General features: G+C 29.5%; 1 protein-coding gene across 1 annotated transcript; it reads right to left on the bottom strand.

The window, feature by feature from the left end:
* Positions 1-19,521: 19,521 nt before the first annotated feature.
* LOC132927134 (uncharacterized) lies at positions 19,522-21,398 on the bottom strand. The gene has a single exon (XM_060991592.1). It carries the CDS (start codon positions 21,312-21,314, stop codon positions 19,644-19,646), a length of 1,671 nt encoding a protein of 556 aa, XP_060847575.1. The 5' UTR covers positions 21,315-21,398; the 3' UTR covers positions 19,522-19,643.
* Positions 21,399-25,071: the final 3,673 nt, after the last annotated feature.

Raw genomic sequence — 25,071 nt, 5'->3', positions numbered from 1 at the left:
AAAAGAAAAAAGAATTTATTAGTAACTTAATTTGTTCACATAAAATATTTATATTTTTTACAATTTTTATTCTTACTTAAATAATCGGGTTCGTCACTATCATCATCAATTTCACAATCAATAACTGGACCAACACCTAAAAAAAGAAAATATAATAATAAAAGTAAAAATTAAAAAAAAATTAATTATAAATGTAATCTTACCATATGGTAAAAACCTTCTTTTTTTTTTTTTTTTGTCGGCGAAGTTTTAGATTTTTTGGTCTGCGTGCATATGCTACAAAATAAAATAAAAAATATTAATCAAAAATGTCATCTGCAACATGTATATTAACTTAATTTGTATGATACATTCTAAATATCTTATTACCTATGTTTTAAGTATCAATTACAAATTAATTATAAATAATCATATTTTTATTTCAGTACTTATTCATACAAAAATAACAAAATTAAAAATTCACATTTTATTTTTTTACTATCCATCATTAGTTGCAAATCTTAATAAAAATAAAATAACTTTTCTATTGATTGAATATTGAAAAGATAGACATAAATTGCATAATTGGATTATTATAGATTACCAATATAATAGTTAATAATTTTAAATTTTAAATTTATAAATTAGGTATTTTAATGACCTTTTAATAATACATTGTTTCAGTGAAAAATAAGATTTTAAATTTATTTTTAAAAATTAAATTAAATTATTATAGTACCTATGTTATACAAAAAAAAAAAAAATTATATTAATAGTAATTAGTTTAGGTACCTACATTAAATATTTCTAATTTTACAGTTTTTGTTCTTACTTGAATAATCAGGTTCATCATTATCATCATCAATTTCACAGTCGATAACTGGCCCAACACCTAGTAATAGAAAAAAAATAATAAAATAGTGAATAACTAAACAAAATTAAATATATTCTTACCATATGGTAAAAATTCTTTTGTTTCGCGTAGAGAATCTTGATTTTTTTGTTCATCTAGTAAATTTTCTACAAAATAAAAATATCAATCACAATTATTATGTATAATAAATTGATAATTTGAATATTAACAATGGTACCAAAAAAAATAATTATTATAATTTTTAATGCATTTTTTTAAAAATATTCACTTTATAAAAAAATAACAAGTTTAATAGTAAATTTGCATTCTAACTATTAAAAGCTATAATAAATATTAGATCTTAATACAATTTATCACTTTTCTATAAATTTCAGATTAAAAAGTATACATAAATGACATAATTATTGCAAATTTCTGATAAATAGAGTAGGTATGTACCATTTCTACCAATATTAATATTTTATTATTTTTTATTTAAACTTATTAGTTATTATAACTAATTGAACAATTTAAACCACTTTAACTTGAATTTGAAATAACCAGTAGTCATAGCTATAAGGAGTACCTATGACACTATCAATATGTGAGTAATCATGAATTACATAAATTTTGAATTATTGTAATTAAATTCAAATGTTTTTTTAAAATAATATTGAAGTAAATGTGGTTTACATAGTTAACTTAATTTAAGTTTCTCAATAAACCCGTTAAAACTAATAAATCACAATGATGTTTTAAGATGACCAGCTTTATTAAAAACATTATATCTGCATATGTTGTCACCGTTCATAGGCAAACTTTTAATGGTATTTCAATTGTAAACCAAGTTAAGAGCATTTTAAAATTGTAATATTTTACATAGTTGACACATAATCAACACATGCCAGTACAATTTCCTCTTAATATAAAAAAATTAAATGAAAATGAAAAATAGTAAATTTATTGAAAGTTAACTTAATTTTGATCAATATAATTAATATTATGTGATAGAAAATGTTAATGTTAACACTAAAATTTGATAAGATACTTAATTTATAGAAGTATTAAATAAATGTACTTACATTTAAAAACAATGTTAAGTTGATATATTTTATTTTAAAGATAACTTGATAGAGAGATTGAAGATAAAACAAAACAACTGCAGCACTTAAATTAATAATGAGTAGTTATCTCAAATATTATAATATAAATAAGTCGTTTTTTGACATTGTTAGGGGATATCTCTGGATCTACTGAACCGATTTTGAAAATTCTTTTAGTAATAGAAAGCCTCATTATTTTTGAGTGTCATAGGCATAAATTTAGTCCAATAAAGTTAATTATGAATTACAAAATTAATTTAAAAAAATTAAATAAAAATAAAAACAAATCTAAAGTAATTAGGACATATTTTTAGTATCCTAGCAACTGCTTAGAAGAAATAACAAGAATTTATTAAAATATTATTATATATAGTTATATAAAAAACCCCTGTTACCCCCTTAGAGGTCAAATTTTGAAAAATCCTTCTTTAAATAGATAACTAAAAAAATATAAAAAAATTTGGGGTGCGACATCATACGTTTTCGATGCATTCCAAAACTACTCAATTGATTTTGATAAAATTATAATCAATGTGTATAATTTTGTCTCCCTCATAAGATACTAGATGGGATAGTTTTTATCCAGAATAATGATCTCAATATATTACATCTTTATTATGTTTAGGGCTATGCGATTAATCGATTATTTGAATAATAGATTATTTTTAACAAATGATACATAATCGGTTAATCAGTTAAAAAAATGCAATGCTGGGAGGGACAGTTATGTAAAGTTGATATGTCGAAAATATCATCTGTACTTCAAATCAGAAAACTAAAATAGTTTTTATCCTCACGCTGAATGTTAGCATTAGGCAACCAAACTTAATACGGATGCATTTTGTACGGGCAACAAAGTGCAATAGTATTATATATTTTGATCAGTAATCAAAAATACTTAAAAAATGATGGAAGTCCATACAGATTAATATTGCACATTTCAATAGTGGTTCAAACCTAATAAAGTATTTTTATATTTTTATGTCCATCAAATATGTCTTAATTCTTAAGTACTTATAACTTACAAACTAGATAAAATATTATTAAAAATGTCATTATTTTAAATTTGATAGAAATGATAAGTAGATCATTGGACCCCAATTCAATTCCTTAATTTAAGGAATTTTTAGAATATATTCATAATTCTAATTCTAATTAATCAAGTATTTAACCTATAGTTAAAACCTATACTTTAAATAGACAATAGTTACCTATAATAATAAAAATTAAGGAATAACAATATAATAAAGACACATTGTACACTTTACTACCTACATTATTAATTATTATTGTTATTACTAATTATTACAGACACATATTAAAATATTATGAATAAAATATTTTTTTTAACAATTACCTGAAAATTCAACTTCTTGTTCATTAGTTTCTGAAACCGCATTTTGGCTGAATTTACAGTCTTTTTCTTCCATTATTATCTTAATATATAAAACAGCCTAATTACAGAAATCACAAAAATAAAATATAATATAATATTACATATTTTTAATTTTTATACAAGCAAAAAAGATTTTATAAAAATGTTTTTAATTAGTGCATTTTATTTAATACTTTATACTCAAACAATATTCCAATACAAATATTAAATTGAAGATATGAATGATTCAATTGAGTATGATTCCATCAAGAATTGTCAACACAATTTAAAGTACAAACTGGTCTATACTAGGGCGATCCATTATCATTTATCAATTTTATCACCAATGTTATTCAACACATTCCTTGAAAGTGATCAGAGATACTGGGAAATTTAAAAGGTGATGTTATACAAAACACCCAAAAATTGTTGGAGTTGAGAAAGATGATGGGGAATACGGTAAACCAACATAATATAACCAGGTTTATGTACATAACGTGGACAGAGATAGATGACTCAAATTTAAAAGTGGACATTATTATCGTTGAGAAAGTTAATCAATTAAAATACCTCAGAGTAAATATTAAATATTAATAGTATAAATATTATGTATGATGAAATAAAAAACAGATTAACAAGCACAAATAAGGGCTACTATGGGCTATTATATTTATTTAAATAAAAAAAATCTATCCTAATAATCAAAGAAAACACTATATTATACATTAGCTACCTAAGGTCAATATTAACATATGGAAGTGAAACTTGGTAAACTTTCATACTAGAGTCTAATTATTTTCGAGATAAAAATTTAAGAAAAATCCACGGACTTTATACAATATAGAAACAGAATAATAAGAAATATGGCATAATAATCAACTGCAAGACTTCTACTGAAGACCAAATATTCTCTCATAAACAAGAAGTAAACAATATAAATGGTTAAGACATGTATTGAGACGGTTGATCAAATAATCAAACAAATAATGATGACAGAAATTAAAGGTAAAAGACCTCTAGGCAGATCCAAAAAAATATGGACGGGCTCTATTATGAAAGATCTAATAACACTACAGAGAATTCAGATAGACAGATTGACATGGCGTATAATAAAGGGAGAATGGAAAAAGTTTGTGATGGTGATGTTGACCCAATGGCCATTTAAGCTGTACAGTCTACATGATATTGATGCTTCAATTTTTGAAAAAAGCAATACAGTAAAACCATGAAACCACAAAAAAACTTTCCCCAAATATATAACTTGTGATAATTTATTCATGCAAGTTAAATAAATTATTGATTCTTAACTATTCCTACAAGTTTATTAAGTTATCTACTATCCAATAATGAATACTGACTCTGAAGTATGAGTGAGTTATATCATAATATTAAATAGGTATTAAAAAAGAGTTATATTTACAATTAATTTACACATTTAGTTTTTACGAAAGCTATAATATTTAAAAAAATATTATCCTAATAGTACTAATCAGTAATAAAATATAGAGAGAAATAAAACAAAAACAAACTGTCATATGTTTACCTACAGTATAGTCAAATACTAAAAATACTGAAAATATCGACTAAAAAAAATATAGAATGAATATGCGTTGGGCTGTTACTACCATGGCTAATACTAATGAAATGGCTCTTATTACAGTCGGTGTTTCCACATGATAATAAATGTTATTTAGCTAAACCTTCCTCAGGCCTGGGTAATTTGCCATAGCTTCTACCAGAGAATACAACTATTATTTAAGCAAAATATGAACCCTGCTAGTCTATCTATTGAATAGATGAATTAGAGTATTCCCATAACATCTGTTTATATGGAACAAACTAATCAAAACCAAAATATGATGATTAAATATAAAAAAAAGAATATTTTACGACCAGTCTTATTTCTAAATACTTAAAATACACAATAACTAATATATATGGTTAATCGACTAAGTTAATACAGTATACAATATTATTTACTTACCAGCTATAGGTATGTTTAACAACTAGACGATTTATGATGACACACACACACACATAGGTACACGTTAACACCCCACTCAATCTAATAAACTGGAACGACCCCGACCTGTTGAAAACTCGTTCTTAATAAATGATCAGAAAATCATGAGTACATGCTTCAGATGTATCATTTAATAATTTAATGTTAGCCGTGTAGAAAATAGAAATATTTTAAGTTATAATAACTGAATGTCAGAAAATAAAAGGGTTTATAAATTAATAATATTAATATCTATAAACCATGAGAATACAAAAATATATGGTACCTGTATAAAGTGATAATACAAAAGGAATGGACGCGCGTTGAGAGAAAAACCACTATTATCTTCAAACGAGAGAGAGAGTGATAAAGAACAAATTCACCCGCAGTGGACGTAAACAACGTAAAAAATAATTTTCAATAATTCCATTTGAACAGATGTTTGTGTTGATAAATGATAATACGCGTTCGGACATTCTTGTGGATAATGTGTGCTGCACACAGTGTGCATCGTGCACGGACAGGACGCGCCACAAGTAGGTCCAAAAGTGAAAAATGAAAATAAAATACACATTTTGGGTTCGTTTAGATTTGAAGATTCGTTTTCAATTCATTATTGTATTATATAATCTGCACATTTGTCGTTTACTCGGTAAATTCAGAACAACAAAATATAAATAAATTTCATGCCATCGTTTATTATATTAGTAGTTTGTATTGTTACCTATTTTTAAATAATTTAAGATTATTTGTATACAAACTTGAACAGGTAGGTATATTTATTTAAGGACAATAAGCCAATAAATGTATTTTAGATTCTCATTACTACAAATAGGTACACAGATAATTATTAAATGAATTATATTGAACAGATTTCTTGACTTAATTAAAAACGTCTTATAAATTATATTGTGTGCACTTCATTTATTTTTCGGGTTTTGTAAATAATTTGCATTCCAAACTAAAGAAACTGAAATCACCTAATAAACCATAGACATTAACATTATTGTTAACATAATGTAGTAGTAGTAGTATACTATATTACACATTGTATGACAAAAGTTTTTGACTGGTGTCTTAGCTTGAAAAACTGCTTTATTAAAATGTATTGAATAAAAATTAAGTACATTTTAAATACTTATAAAGTTATAACTAATTAAATAAATCTCAGTCTAAATATTTTAAAAATATAATTGTGTATAGAAAATGTTAATAGAAGTATAATGATGAAATGTTTCAAGTTTCTAACGATAATATGTTTTTAATTCAGTTTCAGTAAAATGATATTCATTATATTTGTTTTAAATTATATTATTATCATTACGAACATAACAAATTACAATGCGTCGATCTTTTGGCCATCTGGATTATTTTCATTTTGTTGTAATTCACAAAATCGTTCGTTGAAATAGTCAAAAATAAAACGTATAAGGCCATTTTGGGTATATCAATATATTTTATTCATCATCGTATACGGGCATATGGCGCATCGACGTATGCATGATTTTGAAAACGGTATTGTATCAAAATGTTATCGTATTCATATAATTGTATCGAGCACATTACATGCGGTTTGTCTGTTACCGAATTGTATTAACAGTAGATAACCGATAACAGACTGATTTTTGAACCCCAATATTCGAAATACAATCTCTAAGACTATGATTATGATTAATTGGAAAACGCATTACAATATGGTATACTACGTATACAAAGAGCAAAAAATTAATTAAATAAACTGGTAAGTAGATAATATTATACTATATTATAATTTATAATCATACTTCTGTATAATAGGGTCGAAAGTACTTCACTATTGAGTATTAAAGTAAATCACTGTAATGCACGTATTCAATATGAATACAATGATTGAATACAATAAAAATCAGTTTCAAAGATTATATTATTATCATATTTGTAAATTGTAAAGTATTTAAAACTCGAATTCATTCATTTTGCCAACGCTGTTGGTATATAAAATTATAAAATAAAAATATTTCAAGGCCTGAATTTGTTAAAAACATATTAAATCAATTTTTATTTTGTACATAATAAAAAAAAATAGCAATAAAATAAATAAAAATTTAACACGAATTTATATTTTGTATACATACCTTACTGAATAGTGAATAGTGATTTTTATGTAGAACATTAATACATTATGAATTAAAATATAATAAGCGCATTTTTAACCACTCCTGTTAACACGGACAGTCCTAAGCCTGTGAAAGTGAGAAGGAAAATGTGCTTTTTAGAAAACACCTTAAATCTTTTCAAACCCAGGACTCAGTTTACCATAAAAATATGTCTCATGACTCAATTTACCTAGCCCTGTTTCACACGTTGAACATTCGCGATACCTGACAATATCTTGGTCACCAGGAAATTTCGCTGTAATTTTTAACCTTTAACGACTTTAACCTCTTTTAAAACTATTATTTTTATCATCGGCGGAGCGGTGAGTTTTGCAAAACTTTGATGGCGTCTCCTCAATAATCATATCACGAAAAAATAAAAATTTGTTTTAAGTTTTTGAAAAAATTATTTTCAACTATAACTCGTGTTTCGTACTCAACTATATTTTCTGAATTATAGTGTATATAATATATATATATATATATATAAATAATATTGTACACAATATTCGTGTGCTTGTACACACGAATCAATGTAAATACAACATACGTTCTGAGCTATTCTTGGAAGTTGGAATTGGCGATAACGACGCGATAGCAATACTACGAATCACGATTAGTCGAGTCGGTCGAGAAATGGATGTGACGACTGAATACCACCGTTCACCGCACACCGAATCAAATTTTATAGATAGGAGGTAAAAACAAAGTTTGGGGAGAATCCCCACGATAATGGTTGTTATCCAGAAGACTAGTCTCACGACTCTCACTGTCTCAGACACCAGACAACACATTAATACGTTATTCAATACGTAAATTTACTGTTTTCGATGAAATATTTAAATTATGTCATCAAAACATTGTACGTTAGATGAATAAGTATTGGACGGTGATTTATATATACATAAACTAGCTGAATTACCCGGCTACGCCCGTGTGCAGTTTTTGCTTTTTCAAAATGAAATTCTTAAATAAACACACATTATTGTTGTGTTTTAAAGACGAAAATCATTTATTTTATAATTTATATAATAGAGCTAGTCGGTGACCGGTGTTTTCGTATTGGAACAATTCACGCCGATAAAATACACACACAAAAAGAAGGTCAGGTTGCAGGTAGCTGGAAACCCTGGGGCCGCCGTGCCGTACCGTATTCGGCGTATTCCCGTTATTGGCCGACTGCTATTGTTATTATTATATGAATATATAGATGTACAAATAACATGTAATAATGTATTTTAACTGATTTCAACCCTTTATAATCAAATCAGGCGACGTGGTGACTCTCAGGAAGGTATTTGGGACAACTCTGTGAAAAAAAAGTTAAAAAGCGTCGTCACATAATGGGAACATAAAAAAGGCCTGTTCCGCTAATATACGCACCACTACAAAATACATCATTCAAATAATTATTATTTATCATATTATACTTACGCAAACGTCGTGACTATTGGATTGACCTTTCATTAAATTGTTATTAGTATAAGTCATATTTAAACATTTCAAACAAATAAAGCAAGGCATGTTTGATAAACCAGGTACGATAGTTGGCTAAAAAAAGATTATTTACGGTCGGATATTTGTTTATATTATCGTGCATTTCCGTTGAATTCTACATAATCTATGAGTTTCTATAATTTTTAATTGATTAGTAAACATTTAAAAGAACACATATTCTGATTATTACTAAACCATATTATTATACCAATATGAACGAAAACAGTATAAAGAGAAAGAACTATTTGATAAATATGACCAGTGGCGTAAGAAGGGAAGGTATAAATAGAGGGCCGATGTGCTATGACTCATATTATGGGCCTTAAGTAAAAAAAGTAAATAATCAGTGACATTTAATGTATTCCATATTTCCATGTAATATAAATATGAACTTTAGTCTATAATCACAGTCCACAACAAATTACATAGATATTTTATTTGATAAACGTAGTACTTAACTATTATTATTAATACATGGAACTTAATTCAATAAATAAATTAATAAACAGTCAAGTTACATATTTTATAGTTTACAATTATGTTACTTAGGTACATTAATATGTGAATAAATATACATATACAACATTCAATATAAAAAAAATTACATCTTATAAATTGTATTAGAAACATTTTATAAATTTGAAAAGCGTGAAGAGTTTACGGAATATCAAAAAAAAAACAAAACAAAATATATTATACCAATGTTACTGTTGTTATGATCCACTAAAAAAAAGATCATAATAAAACATTTATTATAATACACTTTTTTAATTTACTTGATACACAATATCATTTTTTTCCTTAGTATAATTATTTAGAAAATATATAAATTAAGTAAATACGTTGAACTACGTGAGAACTTACTTTAAATGTCCAGTCATTTATAATTTTTTTAATATTAAGTTTTGATGTTTTTTCTCTTTCGATATTGAGAATTACAATATTTGTGAGTCTTGTGAAATTGAGTTACTATTGTTTCTAACATAATAGTTACAATACACTAATACACACATACGCCTATACGATATATTTTATAGAATACTGGTAGTTTTATACTTTTATAAAATATTATTGCCAATTCTAGATTAGAGATAGTAGAAATTGTATTTATTTTACATTAGCCTCATCTTCCCAATTACTATATTTCATTTTCATTATTATTAACGACATAAACGTATAGTAGGTAGTAGATAGGTACTAGGTAGGTACTATTAATACATACCTACCAATTTTAAAACTGTAATAATTGCGTTTCTCGTGCTTTGCTGTTAGACCATCAATTTTTCTCGACCACAACCCGTGTATAAGCACACTCGTCAAGGGACCGTATGTTTACGGGAAAATTTCGACGCATCGATTTCGAACATCGAACCGATCGTTTAGATTTCTCGCTATTTCTTGCGTTCAAATCGGTACCGCGGACGGGTTGGTGGGTAGGTAGTCGTTCGGTGGTGACGCGTCACAGACCGCTACCTACTAATTTTATTTATTATATTATGTTTATGTTTATGACTATAATTATAATATTCCATATAATAGTCTATGCACACAGCACACCGTTTCGTGATTTAATGTCGATTTATTATTTACACTAACATGACCCGTGCGATTTGTTTAATGACACAAATCTGTAAAAATTTATAACTGATAAAGTGAATAATATTATGTGTAGTCTATGACTGTAGTCATCATTAAAACACTTTCATCGAGCTACCTACTCAATAGTCAATACGACGATACGACATCGTCGTCACCACATCATTCATCGTTCAATTGGTACCGAGAAATTGTCGAATTTGAATCGTACGATTATCGTATTTACTCAGAATGGTTTATGTAAAAATATCATTTAAATCGTATTCGTAGTATTTCGGTATTTAATTTTATGTCCGGTTAGGTTATTATGTTATTCGACATAACATGATATTATTCGGCAAAAGATTACAATATATGATATTATAGTATTACGATAACTCAGTAATGTGACGAACTGCAGACAGGCGGCGTAAACGCAGTAAACAGTCAAATAGCTATATAACAGTTTTTTCATTACTTTTTTAAGTGATAATAAATGTTGTTATATTTTTTATTATAACAAAAAAAGACAATAGTTTGCTGTCAGAAATAAAAAAATTATAAATTACATAAAATAACAATTATTAATTATTTATTATTTTATTGATTTTATAACGATGCGTGATTATTTTGCATATCACATGTATTCATACCCATTATTTCACATTTTAAACAGGCTATTATTAAATTAGCTTTTTTTTTTAAGTATTTGGTTACAACTTAAATATAGTTACTATACTATTACCTTTCAGGATCAAGAATATATTAAAAATAATAGTAGATATAGGCAATGTAATATTTTAACCTAATTTAAATGAGAATTAGTTTTTTGCACTTGTTTTTATATTTAATTAAAATATGGATTTACCAAATTGTCTATGTTTATTTGTTGGTTTTTAGAATCCCAAATTTGTCGATGTACACTATAGACACATATATCTATATTGTGTTCAAAATTAAACCTATTTAATGTTGATATTTTTTCAAATAAAATAATAATATAATTAATATAAATCCCTAATATTAGCCAAGTCCTAGTACTTAATTCATTAGCTGATTAGCTACATAAAATAATAGAAATGGTACATAACCTTTGTCTTACTTTAAAAAGTCTCCAGAAGTAGAAAAATCTGTCTGCAAGGGTGTCCATCTGTCAAAACTTAAGGATTGACAATCAGAAAAAAAAATTTTTCATAGCACATAAATATATGTATATTTATAATACATATATTATATATTTGTAGCTGATTGATCGACATTATAGTATTATGGCGTACGACCGTAATCGATTAATAAAGTACGAGCATGTGTATGTACATCGTGTTTTATCATATATTATTATTAGAAAAATTAATTTATAAATAATAACTAAAAAAATAATAATTTTCTTGGGGGGTCGGCATGTCATCATCTTGCATCCCCTAATGAGTACCCTTGTCTGTCTGTTCTGTTATGACTGTCTTGCACTGTATTTTATTTTCAGTTAGTTTGGTAGTCCACGGGCTCATAGGCGAAACGAGATATTTAACTAGATAAAGGTAGGCCAATACTAAAATTACCCTCTTCCCTTGTCGAAAATAGTTGCTATTTAAATTTGTATATTTTTTAAAGTTATGGCTCAGTATGGCACACAGCTATGGCATTGACGCGTACATTCATCGGTTCAACCTCGGTACAGTGCAAAAAAAAAAAAATACTTCGTATTCCACCGCCGCCGTTACGATTGCTCAACATAAGGATATTTTTTTAATACGCCACCCGGAGTGTAATGTATACCGTATAATATATATATATTCGCAATGCAGGCATGAAACCGAATTTATGCGACTATTCTTATTTCTCAGAAGTGTATAACATAATACATTATAAGACTCGCCTACGTTTTACCGATGCGAATTTATTGTTCTTGAAGCGCTCATAGCGAGGTACCTAAATTTACGGATTACGGATGTTTGCAATTTAACAATAAATATATGTATACATATATATTATATATGTATATGATATACGCGTGATATCTGGTATTTTTAATGGAAATAAGAACACTTCTATATTGTTCACTGGGGTCTGGGACTGATGTCCATAGTCGTCCATACGACCACACACGTGAAAAAGTCTCTTCTTGGACAAGGTTTTAATAGTACGACTAGTACGTTAAACACACTATACCCATCCCAATAAATGACAAGACATTGACAAAGACTTATATAAAAACGTACCTTTTCTGTGTATATATATAATATATATAACAACATAACTTTAATTTCTTACTAAATACAATTTTGGACATTTTAGCATATTATTATAAAATTAATATTGACAATATAATATTGAAAAATTGTATGATTTCATTATCATGAAGTGTATATATTAAATTATATTATAAATATATAGGTATATAAATATTTTTAGAACGTGTCAAACTATAATATATATCCAAGCGCTTTTATTCAACCGCTTATATTTAAATTAATATAGGTATTTAATATTTATATCTCCTTCTACTGTAACTATAACACTTCTCGATGTATATTAAAATTAGCCATCCCATTTAATTTATGTTCATAAGTAGTGTTTATTAAATAGTTTTTTTAGTAATTGGTTAATATCAACCGGTTGTATTGGTATCTTTTTTCGTTTTCGACATGTCATCGATAAAATACTTAATCTTTATCTGCATTTTTATATACTTCGATCAATTGAATACTATGACAATAGTCGAGTTTGTGTTCGGACTCGGAGTCCACCCCCGCGGGTGCGCCCACTAGTTCGATTAGGGTACGCCCCTCACGGCACTCACTACACCAGGTAAAAGAAACTAATATTAAACATAATGGCATATTATTGTAAGCACTTTTAACAGTAATACAAATATATATTTATCGTTTCTGTCGCTATATTTTGGTAACATAATCACATAAACTGGATTTTAGTTTTTTTTTATTAATACAAATTTTCTATAATATTATATCATTACAACATGTAGTACAACTGTTCATTTCTGTGAACGATAACTAGTCGGCATTGGGTCAGGTCATATCCTGCCTGGCTTGACCTTTAGTTTCACCTATGAGTCAATCTCATTTATACATACATTTATTTTATTAAAATAATCACATTTTTACATAGTTATCTTTAAAATACGCCTTTATTATAATTACACATGGAATTTTATTTTAAATGCATTTAGCATATATTCCAATGTTTTCTAATTATAAATTAAAAGATAAAATTCGAGAGCTTTACAATCGTAAAAAATATACCTCAACACGTCGTGTAAGTATAACACATAATTATCTCGTTAGAAAAAAAAACCTTCGAACTTTCACCTATACCTTATTCCTTTATTAGTGAACTATCATAGTTCACTTTAACTATCTGTATACTATCTGTTTCTGTGTTACTGTTGTTACTGATTATTCATATTTAATAAAATATTTCCTAATCATATGTATTTAGTATATACATATAAAGAGATCAAATTAAATAAACATATTTAAATTCAATACCACAATAATAAAGATAAGTTTAATAGCTTATAATGCAACGCTATAGAAGTAATACAAGTCGTAAGGTAGTATTATCGTTCATCAAATTCACTCATAAATCATAATACGACGTGTTTAAACAAATATTATATACTAACAGAGCATAAATAAAAGAAATATACCCATTCATTCGTGTTCAATGTTTGGTTAGTGATTACACAACACAGAGGAAATATAATATACAATAGTAGGAGATAAAAAATAGGAATATTAACTGTGCACGTACACAAATAGATACAATTATAATAATATATTTATATTAAATTAACCATATATTTTTCTATATATTATAATGATCTCGTATCGAAATAATAAACTTTTGTAATTTTACATATGTTTCAATTTGAACTTCTTTTAATAGGTACACCGATAAATTGAAAGATGTTCGGATGTACCAAACAGGGACTATTATTGAACTTGTGAATTGATTCATAGCAATTAGTGGTTGGTTTTAGTTTTTAGTAGGTATAGAACCAGTAATATACTGGTATATTCAGCCCACATTGTTGGTGGAAATGGGCTATCTTTTAAATATAATTTTGCAATATTGGTACTGTACTTCGCCAACTAGTAGGTATGTATATTTTTTCTAATTCTACATAAATCTTGAGCATAATATGGCAAAATTAATTTACGATTATTATTTATATTTTATATGATACGGCCAATAGGGAGGGGGCATGGCCACCGAGCCCCTGGCTAGTGGCTACGCCACTGGAGCATAGTATATGGTTTCAATATCAGATTTAGTCAACTTCAGAGTTCAGGGGCGGACTGGCATTTTCGTATTCTTTTTTATTCGAGAAGTTTTAAACGCAAATTTGATTACTTTAAGTATAGCTACTCAGCGATTATTGCGATTTGCGATGTATTACTGAATGTCGAATCGACTAACGATGATAATGACTAGATATCTGACGTCTAAATTGACAATATAATATAGATTTTATCACAGTTTTAGACAATCTATTTTATATGTACCTACAAAGTCTTATCTGGAAGCAGTGGCGTAGCTAAGGGTAGGGGGCTAAAGGGGCTATAGCCCGTTCCATTGGCGGTATTTTTTTTTATTGTTTTAAAATATTTAAATTTAAATATGGAAATTGTCTTACAAATTAATTTTAGTTATTTAAAACAGTATAAATACATTAATGGCAAATCAACGTTAATATGTTATGATTTTTGTATTGTTGTTGTTTTTAATTTTCAGTAATATTTAAATATTACTAGCTGTTACTCGTATAAGTTAATACCGATTTACTGTATACGCCGATGTGAATAGGTATTTAGCAAAAATTACAAAAATTAATCTAATAATCAATAAAATATATTTAAATAATACTTACATATCATATACAGCTGATGAGTTGTGATAACTCGAAGTTGAAGGGAGATAAAAGTTCATTTCGAGATATTTAATTCGAATTTATATATAATTTATATTTCTAGAGGAATAAAAAAAATTCAAGTTGTCATTCAAGTTTTAGAGTTATCGTGATTCGACTGTATATCGCATAGTTTCCGTAAAAATAACTAATAAGAATCCTAGTACTTATAAGTTTACTATAAAATTAAAAACTAATTAATTAAAACAATATCGTACATCAGGCGCGTAGCCAATTGTGGAGGGGGGGTGTTACAGGTGTAGTAACACCCCCCTCGGTCGTGGTATACTACTATACTCATAGATTTACATTTTTTTTATTTATTATTTTTTTTTTTTTTTTTTTTTTTTTTATTAAAAGAAACTTTGTAAACAATTAGCTTCGACAATTATGATTATAAATATTACATAGAAAACAATATTAACAACAAAAATAATATTACAAATAAATTAAATTTTTAAACCAGTCTGGTTGATGAAGGATATAAGTGAGGTAATAATTGGTACATTTGGTGAAGAGAGAATGGATTGAGTGTCGAGTTTGACATTAAAGGAGTGGATTAGGGTGAAGAGGGTATTGCGTTGGGGAACCAGAGAGGGACAGTGAAAAAGTATATGTGAGATATCGCAAATCATGGGATCGTGAACGTGGAACATACATAAAGGAGAGTCATTGAGAGAAAGTTTATAAGAGTGAGAAGGTAGTAAGGTGTGTCCAAATCTTAGACGTGAAAAAGAGGTAATTATTTTACGATTTAATTTGAGGTTGTGAAACCAAGGGTGAGAGGGGATAGATGGTGAGATATTTTTGTACCAAGAGGCATAATTGGGGGCTAGTCCGTTCCATTGGTTGCGCCATAAATTATAAATATGGTATTTTAATAAGGGACAAAAATCGGTCCAGGGAATTAGAGTAGGAGAAGGACAGCAGAACGAGGAGGTAGATTTTGCAATGGAGTCCGCTATTTCATTTCCTTTTATACCAGAATGGCCGGGCACCCAAAGGAATTCAACTATAAAATCTGAAAGGGTAAGTTCATATAGAAGTTGCCTGATCCTAATGGAAATAGGAGAAGGACGGGAATTGAAAAAATCGGAGGAGAGGCTAAGAAGACATGATAAGGAATCGGAGACGATAAGATAACTGCTGGGGGGGAGGGCAGAGATGGTCGAAAGGGCTTCTAATATTGCGAAGCATTCCGTAGTGAATGATGAGGCAGAAGAGGGTAGATTATTAGACATGGAGATGTGTAAGTCAGGAATGAAAAAAGCGTAACCAGCCGAAAGAGGGGAAACTGAACCATCTGTATAAATTAGGGTGGAATTTGGAAAATTATTTTGAATGTAGTCTAAGAAAAGATTGTTGACGATGATGGGTGATATAGATTTAAGTGCCTTGGAAGTAAAGTTCAGAAAATGTCTGTTGGTGTGAACTATAGGTGAGTAGGAGAGAGCCAAATAATTAATTTCATATAAGGGTAATATTTTAGAATTGGTAACAAAATTACGGATTGAAGATAAGGAGTATGCCGTGGAGGCAAGAATTGGGAGAGATTTTTTAACGTAACGCCAGGAGAAGTATATGTCAAGAAAGGAATTAAATATTGTGGGATGACGAAGGGAGAAGTTTTTTAGTAGAAATTTACCAGCCAACCATCTGTTTCTGATATTAAAGGGGGGGCATGCCGTCTCGATCTCAACGGCCGCATTAGGGGTAGATTTAAGGGCACCAATAATTGACTTAAGGCAGGAGTTTTGGAGATTATTAATTTTTTTCCAATGTGAATAGGATGCGGAGCCTGATAAAAAGCATCCATAGTCAAGTTTGGACCTTATAACAGCTTTGTAAATGATTAAAAGTGTGGAGGGATGTGATCCCCACCACGTATTGGAAATTGATCTAAGGAAATTGGCCCAAAGAGAGGTAAATTTAATGAGATGTTGAAGATGCGGAGCCCAGCGTAATTTGGAGTCTAGTGTTAGTCCTAAATACTTTATGTTCTGGACAATTGGAATTGGAAAATCGTTTATAGTGATATCTAAAGAGAGAAGGTAACGTCTTCTAGTGAAAATCATGGCCTTACATTTTTCGGGAGCTACAGAGAAAAAGGAAGAAGATAGAAGGTTTTGTAGGAGATTGAGCGAATTGTTTAAAGAGTCAATAGCGAGATCGATATTTGAATTGTAGGAGAATATGACAAGATCATCAGCATACACTAGGCACTCATGTCCAAGTGTATTTAGTTGTTTAATAATGAAATTCATATACAAATTAAAAAGAATGGGACTTAGGCAGCTACCTTGGGGTAGACCTGTGTAAGTGGAGCGTATGTTTGTAGAGCCGTATGGGGATGTGAATTTTAGAGTTCTATGTGAAAACAGGAGGGAGACAAGGTTAATGAATATAGGGGGTAGTTGGAGCGAATTAAGGTGAGATAGGAGAGTTGGTATATGGACAGAGTCAAAGGCACCACGAATGTCGATAAAGGCTGCAGGTAAAAAATGTTTGTTGTTAAAAGATTGGTATATTTTACTCGAAAAATTTGCGAGGCAATCAAGTGTACCTCTTCCTTTTCTGAAAGCATATAGGTTGTCAGAGAGAATAGAGTTATGTTCGAGCCACCAATCTAGGCGGTTTTTTAGAATAAATTCCATGGTTTTGCATAACGCTGAGGACAGGGCGATGGGCCTAAATGCAGTGGTAGAGTTGGCTTTGGGAATAGGTATGACTATAAACTCTTTCCAGGAGTCAGGAATTATATTGAGGAGGAGAATTTTGTTGAGTATATTCAAGAGGTACTCGACGGCATTAGTAGGAAGGTGTTTGAGCATAACAGGGGAAATGTTGTCAGGGCCGGAGGCGATTGATTTACGTGAGGCGATGGCGGCGTTTAGCTCACTTAAGGTTATAGGCATGGAGATTATGTGATTAGTAAGTGTATTTGAGGCAGGCAAAATTGAATTATGTAAGGCTTCAGAAGATGAAGGGACATAACATGGTGCTACTTTACAACAGAAATCATTGAACCAACTGTCATTGTGAGGACGAGAGCGAGTAACAATACTATTGCGAAAGCGTTTAGCGGTGGTCCAGGTAGATTGAATGGATGAAGAAGGGTTGAGGTTCGTACAAAATTGTTTCCAAGCTAGTCTTTTAGATTCTTTTAAGAGACGTGTGGTTGCAGCGCTGGCATTGCGATAAGTAAGATAATCTTGAACGGAGCCTGAGCGAATGAAGGTTTTATATAAGGATTTGCGGTTGGAAACTGCTTCGGAACAGGAGGAGTTCCACCACGGGGGAGAGGGAGGGAAATTGTTAAGGTTATTACGTTTGATAGGAATTGTTTTCTTAGAAATATCTAAGATCATATGAGTGAACTGTTCATAATCTTTTAATGGACATGTGTAAGTGTTGAGAAGAGGGATAGAGGAATTGATGAGTTGAGAAAAAAGGGGCCAGTCAGCTTTATTGAGGTTAAATTTGAGATTGGGGGAGAGATAATTGGGTAAGGTAGATCTGTTATTTGGTAAGGAGTTAGGGTTTGTAACATTGACAGATATGATAATAGGTAAATGATCACTTCCGTTAGGGTCGTCTATAATGCGCCAGGTTGAAAGCCAGAATAAATTTGGGGTGGATAAGGATAAATCAATACACGAATTGGTTGAGTTGGGTCTGCCTACATGCGTAGGTGAGCCGTTATTAAGTATATTAAGATTAGAAGAGTTCAACGCATCGTAGATTAAGTTACCCCGTCTGGTGGACGTAGTGGAACCCCAGGCTGGGTGATGGGCATTAAAGTCACCTGTAAAGAAAGAGTTGTGATCTGTGAGTTGGAAGAGAGAGTACCATACTTCAAAGGGGATAGGTGAATCATTTGGACTGTAGCAGGACCAGAATGATGTATTAGGTAAACCGTCAATATTTGTTATTTTTAGACCAATTAAATCGATATTATTTTCCAAGAGAAGTTGTTTTAAGGGGGGTTTAATTTCTATTAAAGATACATTAAGTGAGGTATGGGCGGCAATTGCGACGCCCCCGTAGCCATCGACTCGATCTTGTCTGAATAAATTAAAATTAGGAATAAAGCAATTACGGGATGGAAGTAACCAAGTCTCAGAAATAAGTATTATGGAACAATTATAGGAAGATACGAGGTGTTGGATAGAAGGTAGTCTTGCAGGAAGACTACGAACATTCCATTGTAGAATATTGACCATTAGAAGAAATAACGGAGATTTTTGGAATCGAGAGACAAGACATAAGGGATGATTCAATTAAGTTTTGAAGGGAAGAGGGAGATAAGGGAGAGAGGCTAGGGGAGTTGGATAAGGATTCGGAGAGTTTGATGCAGAAGGCATTGACCCAGGTTAGGTCAAATTGAGGAGGTTTGGGATCCTGGGACCGATTTTTACTAGCATAATCTATGAAGTGCCCATTTGGTAGGGAAAAATTAGATTGGTTGGGAACGTGAAATTGTTTTTGTTTAGAGTGAGAAGAATGATTGTTATACTTCCTATGAGGTGTATGGTGGTAATGTGATTGAGAGGTTAACGGGGGGAAAGAGTTAGTGGAGGTATCCGGAACTTGATGAGAAGGATTTAACACAGACTGTTTATTAACAATATTTGAATAGCTAAATGCACTTGAGGAGTAATTATTTTTCTTGAGAGAGACTGCTTCGCGGAAGGGTAAGTTTTCCGTAGCCATAATTTTCTTAACATCCCTTTGGAATGACCACTCTTGGCAATTCCGGTCAGTGGAGAGGTGGGGGAGTTTACAGAAGATGCAAACTGGATCTGTTGCGTTGATTGAAGGGCAAGTAGTTAATGAATGGTCATTTAAGCCACAGTGGCTGCATTTGGATTTACTGCGACAGAATTTAGCCGTGTGGCCAAATCGCAAACAGTTATTGCACTGTATGGGAGAACGGACGCTAGGAGAAATTTTGAAAATGACGTTGTAAATTGATACGGCATCTGGGATTTTGGGGGATAAAAATTTTATTTCCACAACACGAGTAGGCGTTAGGACATTATTCTTTTTGATTGAAATGCGTTTGAAGGCAATAGCGCGGACTGTGTTATCAAGTCCTTCCCAGAAATCTTCTTCGGTTAGGGAACTATCGACTCTGATAATTCCGAAAGAGTAGATAAGCGTAGATGGAATATATGCTGTAAATCCAATGTTTGCGAGTAGAGGGGAGGTGAGAAAGTTGTTGGCTGAAACTTTAGTATTGAAGGTGATTTTGATTTTTTTATGACCAATTGGTTTGATGTTGTTGATGCCAATGAAATTGGTGGAAAAAATTTTTGCATATTTTAACGGGTGCCAGTGATCAATTTTTAGGTTGATATCTGAATGTTCCGCAATGGTAGTGAACGGACCGTTATAATCCGCGGAGAAAAATTTATTAAGTTGTTCGGAATTACGTAAGGACTGTATATCGTTGGAATCGTAATTTATATTAGTGTTTGAAATATCAGCGGTGTATGTTGTATTTGCGGAAACGGGAACATTAGCGTGATCGGTTGTAGAATGCGATAAATCTATATCTATATTCATATTATTAGAGGCCGTGTCATTAGTAGAATGAGATAACGAAACGTCGTAATCGAATGTATTGTTGGGCATATTTAATACTGGTGGATTATTTTTAATCTGCTGTAGAGTGGGAGATATAGGGCTAGTTGGAGTTGATACCTTCTTAGATTGAGATGCTTTTTTACTTGTCTTGGTGGTCCATTCCTGATCCGTGTTGTGTGGTCTGGAAGCATTTGATGCTTTTTTTATTTTACCGACTGAATTGTTAAGAGCGTGCGGACGATTGTCGTCGCCGCCCGAAGACGACGCCGGCATTATACAAAAGGCGATAGCAAAACGTAGATACGGAGCGACAATTAACGAACGACTTGCTTCGATGGTTGACTTATCGCGACTGATTTATTATTAATAATAATAATTTTTAAATATCTTATAAACCATTACCTACTCACTTGTAATGCGTTTGTATAATAAAGTATACGTAAAGACGAAAAGTTATTAATTTTATGTGTATAATTTTGTCAATTAATTTTGAATTACACCCCTCTTTGACATTTTTTAGCTACGCGCCTGTCGTTTATTGGTATAAATGTATAATAGGTACCTCATCATGCAGTGATAGTTTAATAGTAAACGGGGGAATGTGAGAGGATATTTCGATATTAATCATAAGACAAGTTATATAGCGAGTACAATTTAACGTATTATACATATATTTATCGGTGGACTGTGATCTATGTCCTATATGTGCGGTCGATTATATTTATTATTATTATATTATTATTTCTAATGACGTGAATTTTCGAATATTTTCCACTTTTTATAGGATTTTAACTATTTTAAGACTTTCCCAGTTTTTCCAACCAGTTCTTTTCGTATTTGCGTAATGTGTGTCTTTTGAAAGCCATACGTGTACAGTTTTTTCGCGGTTTGCATTCGTAGCGGTCGCGATCGCAATAACGAGTATGACCGCCAACGATGGTCTTCCGGACGTTTTTCTTCGTTTTTTTTATTTTCTCACATAGGATTGCCCGATCGCGGACGCCGATACCTACGAGATATTTATTCTATTTTTTTTGCTTAAATTTACACGCATATTATATTACGTAGAGCACTGATGCTTGATTCGAAGCCCATTTATTGATGTAAAAGTACAATACTGTTTTTTTAATTCAATAAATTGCATTTTGTTGTATTTATATTGTTTTGTTATTCTTGGTAGCTTTAACGGGTTGTGCAGTGTTGCTGTATATCATAAAAGTGTTTCTCGACATCGTTTGTGTCGCACAGTACTGTATTCATATATTTGGGTGTACATTTATATGTAATAATACATGATAGGTTTTTTGTAGGTGAATTGGTGAGTTAATAACGTTTAATATTTATTAGTTTATTACCAACATTCAAATGTACATTTAAGAAACGTACACAGTGTATTTTATAGATATAATTTATATTAAATAAAGAAATGATCTGTACTTAGATAATGATAAAAAAATATTTAAAAAAATGTGCTCCCCCTACTATATGACTATACGTATATGTATGGCAATAATATTTTATGTTTTTGTACACTAAATAATGCAAATGTTATTAAAACATTGATACTGCTGTCAACTTTGCGATATTATTTTTTTTGCAACATTTAACCTCATGGAAGGAGATAAATTTCCCATTTGGTAATTTCAAGTATTGTATATTTCACTCATAGTATTATAATATAGTAAATAAGTGCCGACAAATACATTAAATAGTATGTAACAGTTTGTAACATTTAATTAATAATTAATTTACATAATATAAATCTTACTTATGCTTCTAGAGTGTAATAGTTATCCAAAACTCAACTAATAAAAATCAATATATAAACGTTATAATGTATTTTTGTTAATAGTATATAGTATTAAACAATAGTATTCATTAGCTACCATGTGTTTGTTAAATTTTGACCAAGAGTAACTAAATTATTTAATAATTAATAATCATCAATAAGTTTTAATTTATGGCCTTATTTGTTTATATATTATATTAAATATTTTAGTACAATTCTACACGTTTCAAATTTATATAATTATATTCTTATATTGTAGAAAAAATAGGTACCTACCTAATGAAACACAATGTATGTATTAAAATTATACAGATCATATTGTATGAGCATTAATATTTAATTTTTTGGATGAATTTGGTACATTCAAATAGTATACAATATATTAGTCATATTATAAAATATGTATGTAATAATACACATAAATCGGTAATTGTTGACATATTATGCATTAAAAAGACAATTAATAAGGATATCTGAGTTTCATTACATACGAATAATACAAATCGTATGAGTGAAACATTGCTGGACGCAAAATTCAGAAACGGTTTAAGTGCTCGAGATTCGGTACTGTAAATACATATTAATTCATATAATAAGTACGATATGTTATACACTCTAACAGGTGTTTGTATAGGAACTTTATACTATTCGAGGTTCGAATATATATTAATTTTGATTTCACTTGCTAGTTGCTACGCGCACATCATCTGCAGCGATCCGACACAGTCGGAATGCCTCCTCGATGATATCTGATAACTTAATTTAAGTTTTAACATGTAATTCGACTTTAACTTTTTCTCCTATAAAAAACAGCATTAAACTTTGATTTCAGGAGGTATAACAATCCGCCGTAAGTTGATTACCTATTACAGGTGTCGATTTGCATTGGCGTTGGCACTATTATGTGTACAATAACTTAACTTGATTTTTGATTTTTCTAATTTTTTATGCAATTTTTTTTAAATTTATAAACATTATTATATTAATATGAAAAAATAGTTTTGGAATGTCGTTCTTAAATATAATGTTATTATTATTTATTTTATATTCCATATAAAAATGTAAAATACATTCACTTGATTACTTTAAACTAAAATCGTTTTATTTAATATTCACAGTCATCTTCTCTAATTTGATAAAATGTTTACTCGAATATAAAAATATTTCAATCTAGAAACTAATCAGTTTCTATTCGTGCCATTAAAAAAAAAAAAATAGAAAATTCAAAAAATAAGTTTAAGTTGTGCACGTAAGTGCATGATAAATAAAGATAAACTTGTAGGTACACGGAATGCAATTCGGACAGACCTCTCCAAGAAGTGGCATGCAATTTGGACATTCCAATTTATGTTTATTTTTTTGGCATGCTATTCGGATGCACCGAAATATAAATACTGTAATGATGTGGAACAGTAAAACACCATGCAATTATTTAATATTATATAGTTTTGAGTGTTATTACTCATATTTTTTATCATGCAACTAAGTAAAAATTAATTCTAAACCTGTATGAAAACACCCATAATGCTTATATAATATCATTTTTTTTTTTATACATTTTGTGTACCTAATTATTTTATGGTTAAGATGTCTGATATTGGTTAATAGTGCTTTACACCATTACAATACAAATTGTTTTTTTTATTAATTTTCTGAACCTAAAACGTAAATGTTTCTATCTTTAGACAGAATTAACATGCTAGTTGTCATTCAACTTACACATAGGATGTCAGTCATATGCTTTAAATAAAATAATATGAACTGTTATTTCTAGAATGTATTAAATACATAATAAATATCCATTTAAATAGGCATTGTTATTTTTATTGTTTTTATTAATGTTCAATAACTATTATTAAAACTAATTAACATAAACAGCTTGGCGAATATTCATTAGAAATAAAAAAAATATTTAAGCCGAATCAATAAATTTTAACCATGTATAATGTTTACCTTATATTATGTATGGTTTACGTTACACGTGAAAAAAATCGACATGGTTTAAATTGTTTAAAATTGTATAAAATCGACGAGTAAACTATTCGCCCTATATGTAATCATCCTTAAGATTAATAAAACGGTTAGTTCAGGTTTTAACATTACTAAAATTGTGAGCTTTTTAATGACTAGACCTTACAACAAACCAGTCATAATAACTATATTTATTGATTGTGTGTCATAAATAATGAAAAATACCACAAATTTGTTAATAAAAAATTGTTAATTAGTATAATTATTTAT

Source organism: Rhopalosiphum padi, chromosome 3 (assembly GCF_020882245.1).
Source record: "Rhopalosiphum padi isolate XX-2018 chromosome 3, ASM2088224v1, whole genome shotgun sequence".
NCBI classification, from domain to species: domain Eukaryota; kingdom Metazoa; phylum Arthropoda; class Insecta; order Hemiptera; family Aphididae; genus Rhopalosiphum; species Rhopalosiphum padi.
The sequence above is the reverse complement of the archived record's forward strand: the minus strand, read 5'-3'. Positions and strand labels throughout refer to the sequence as shown.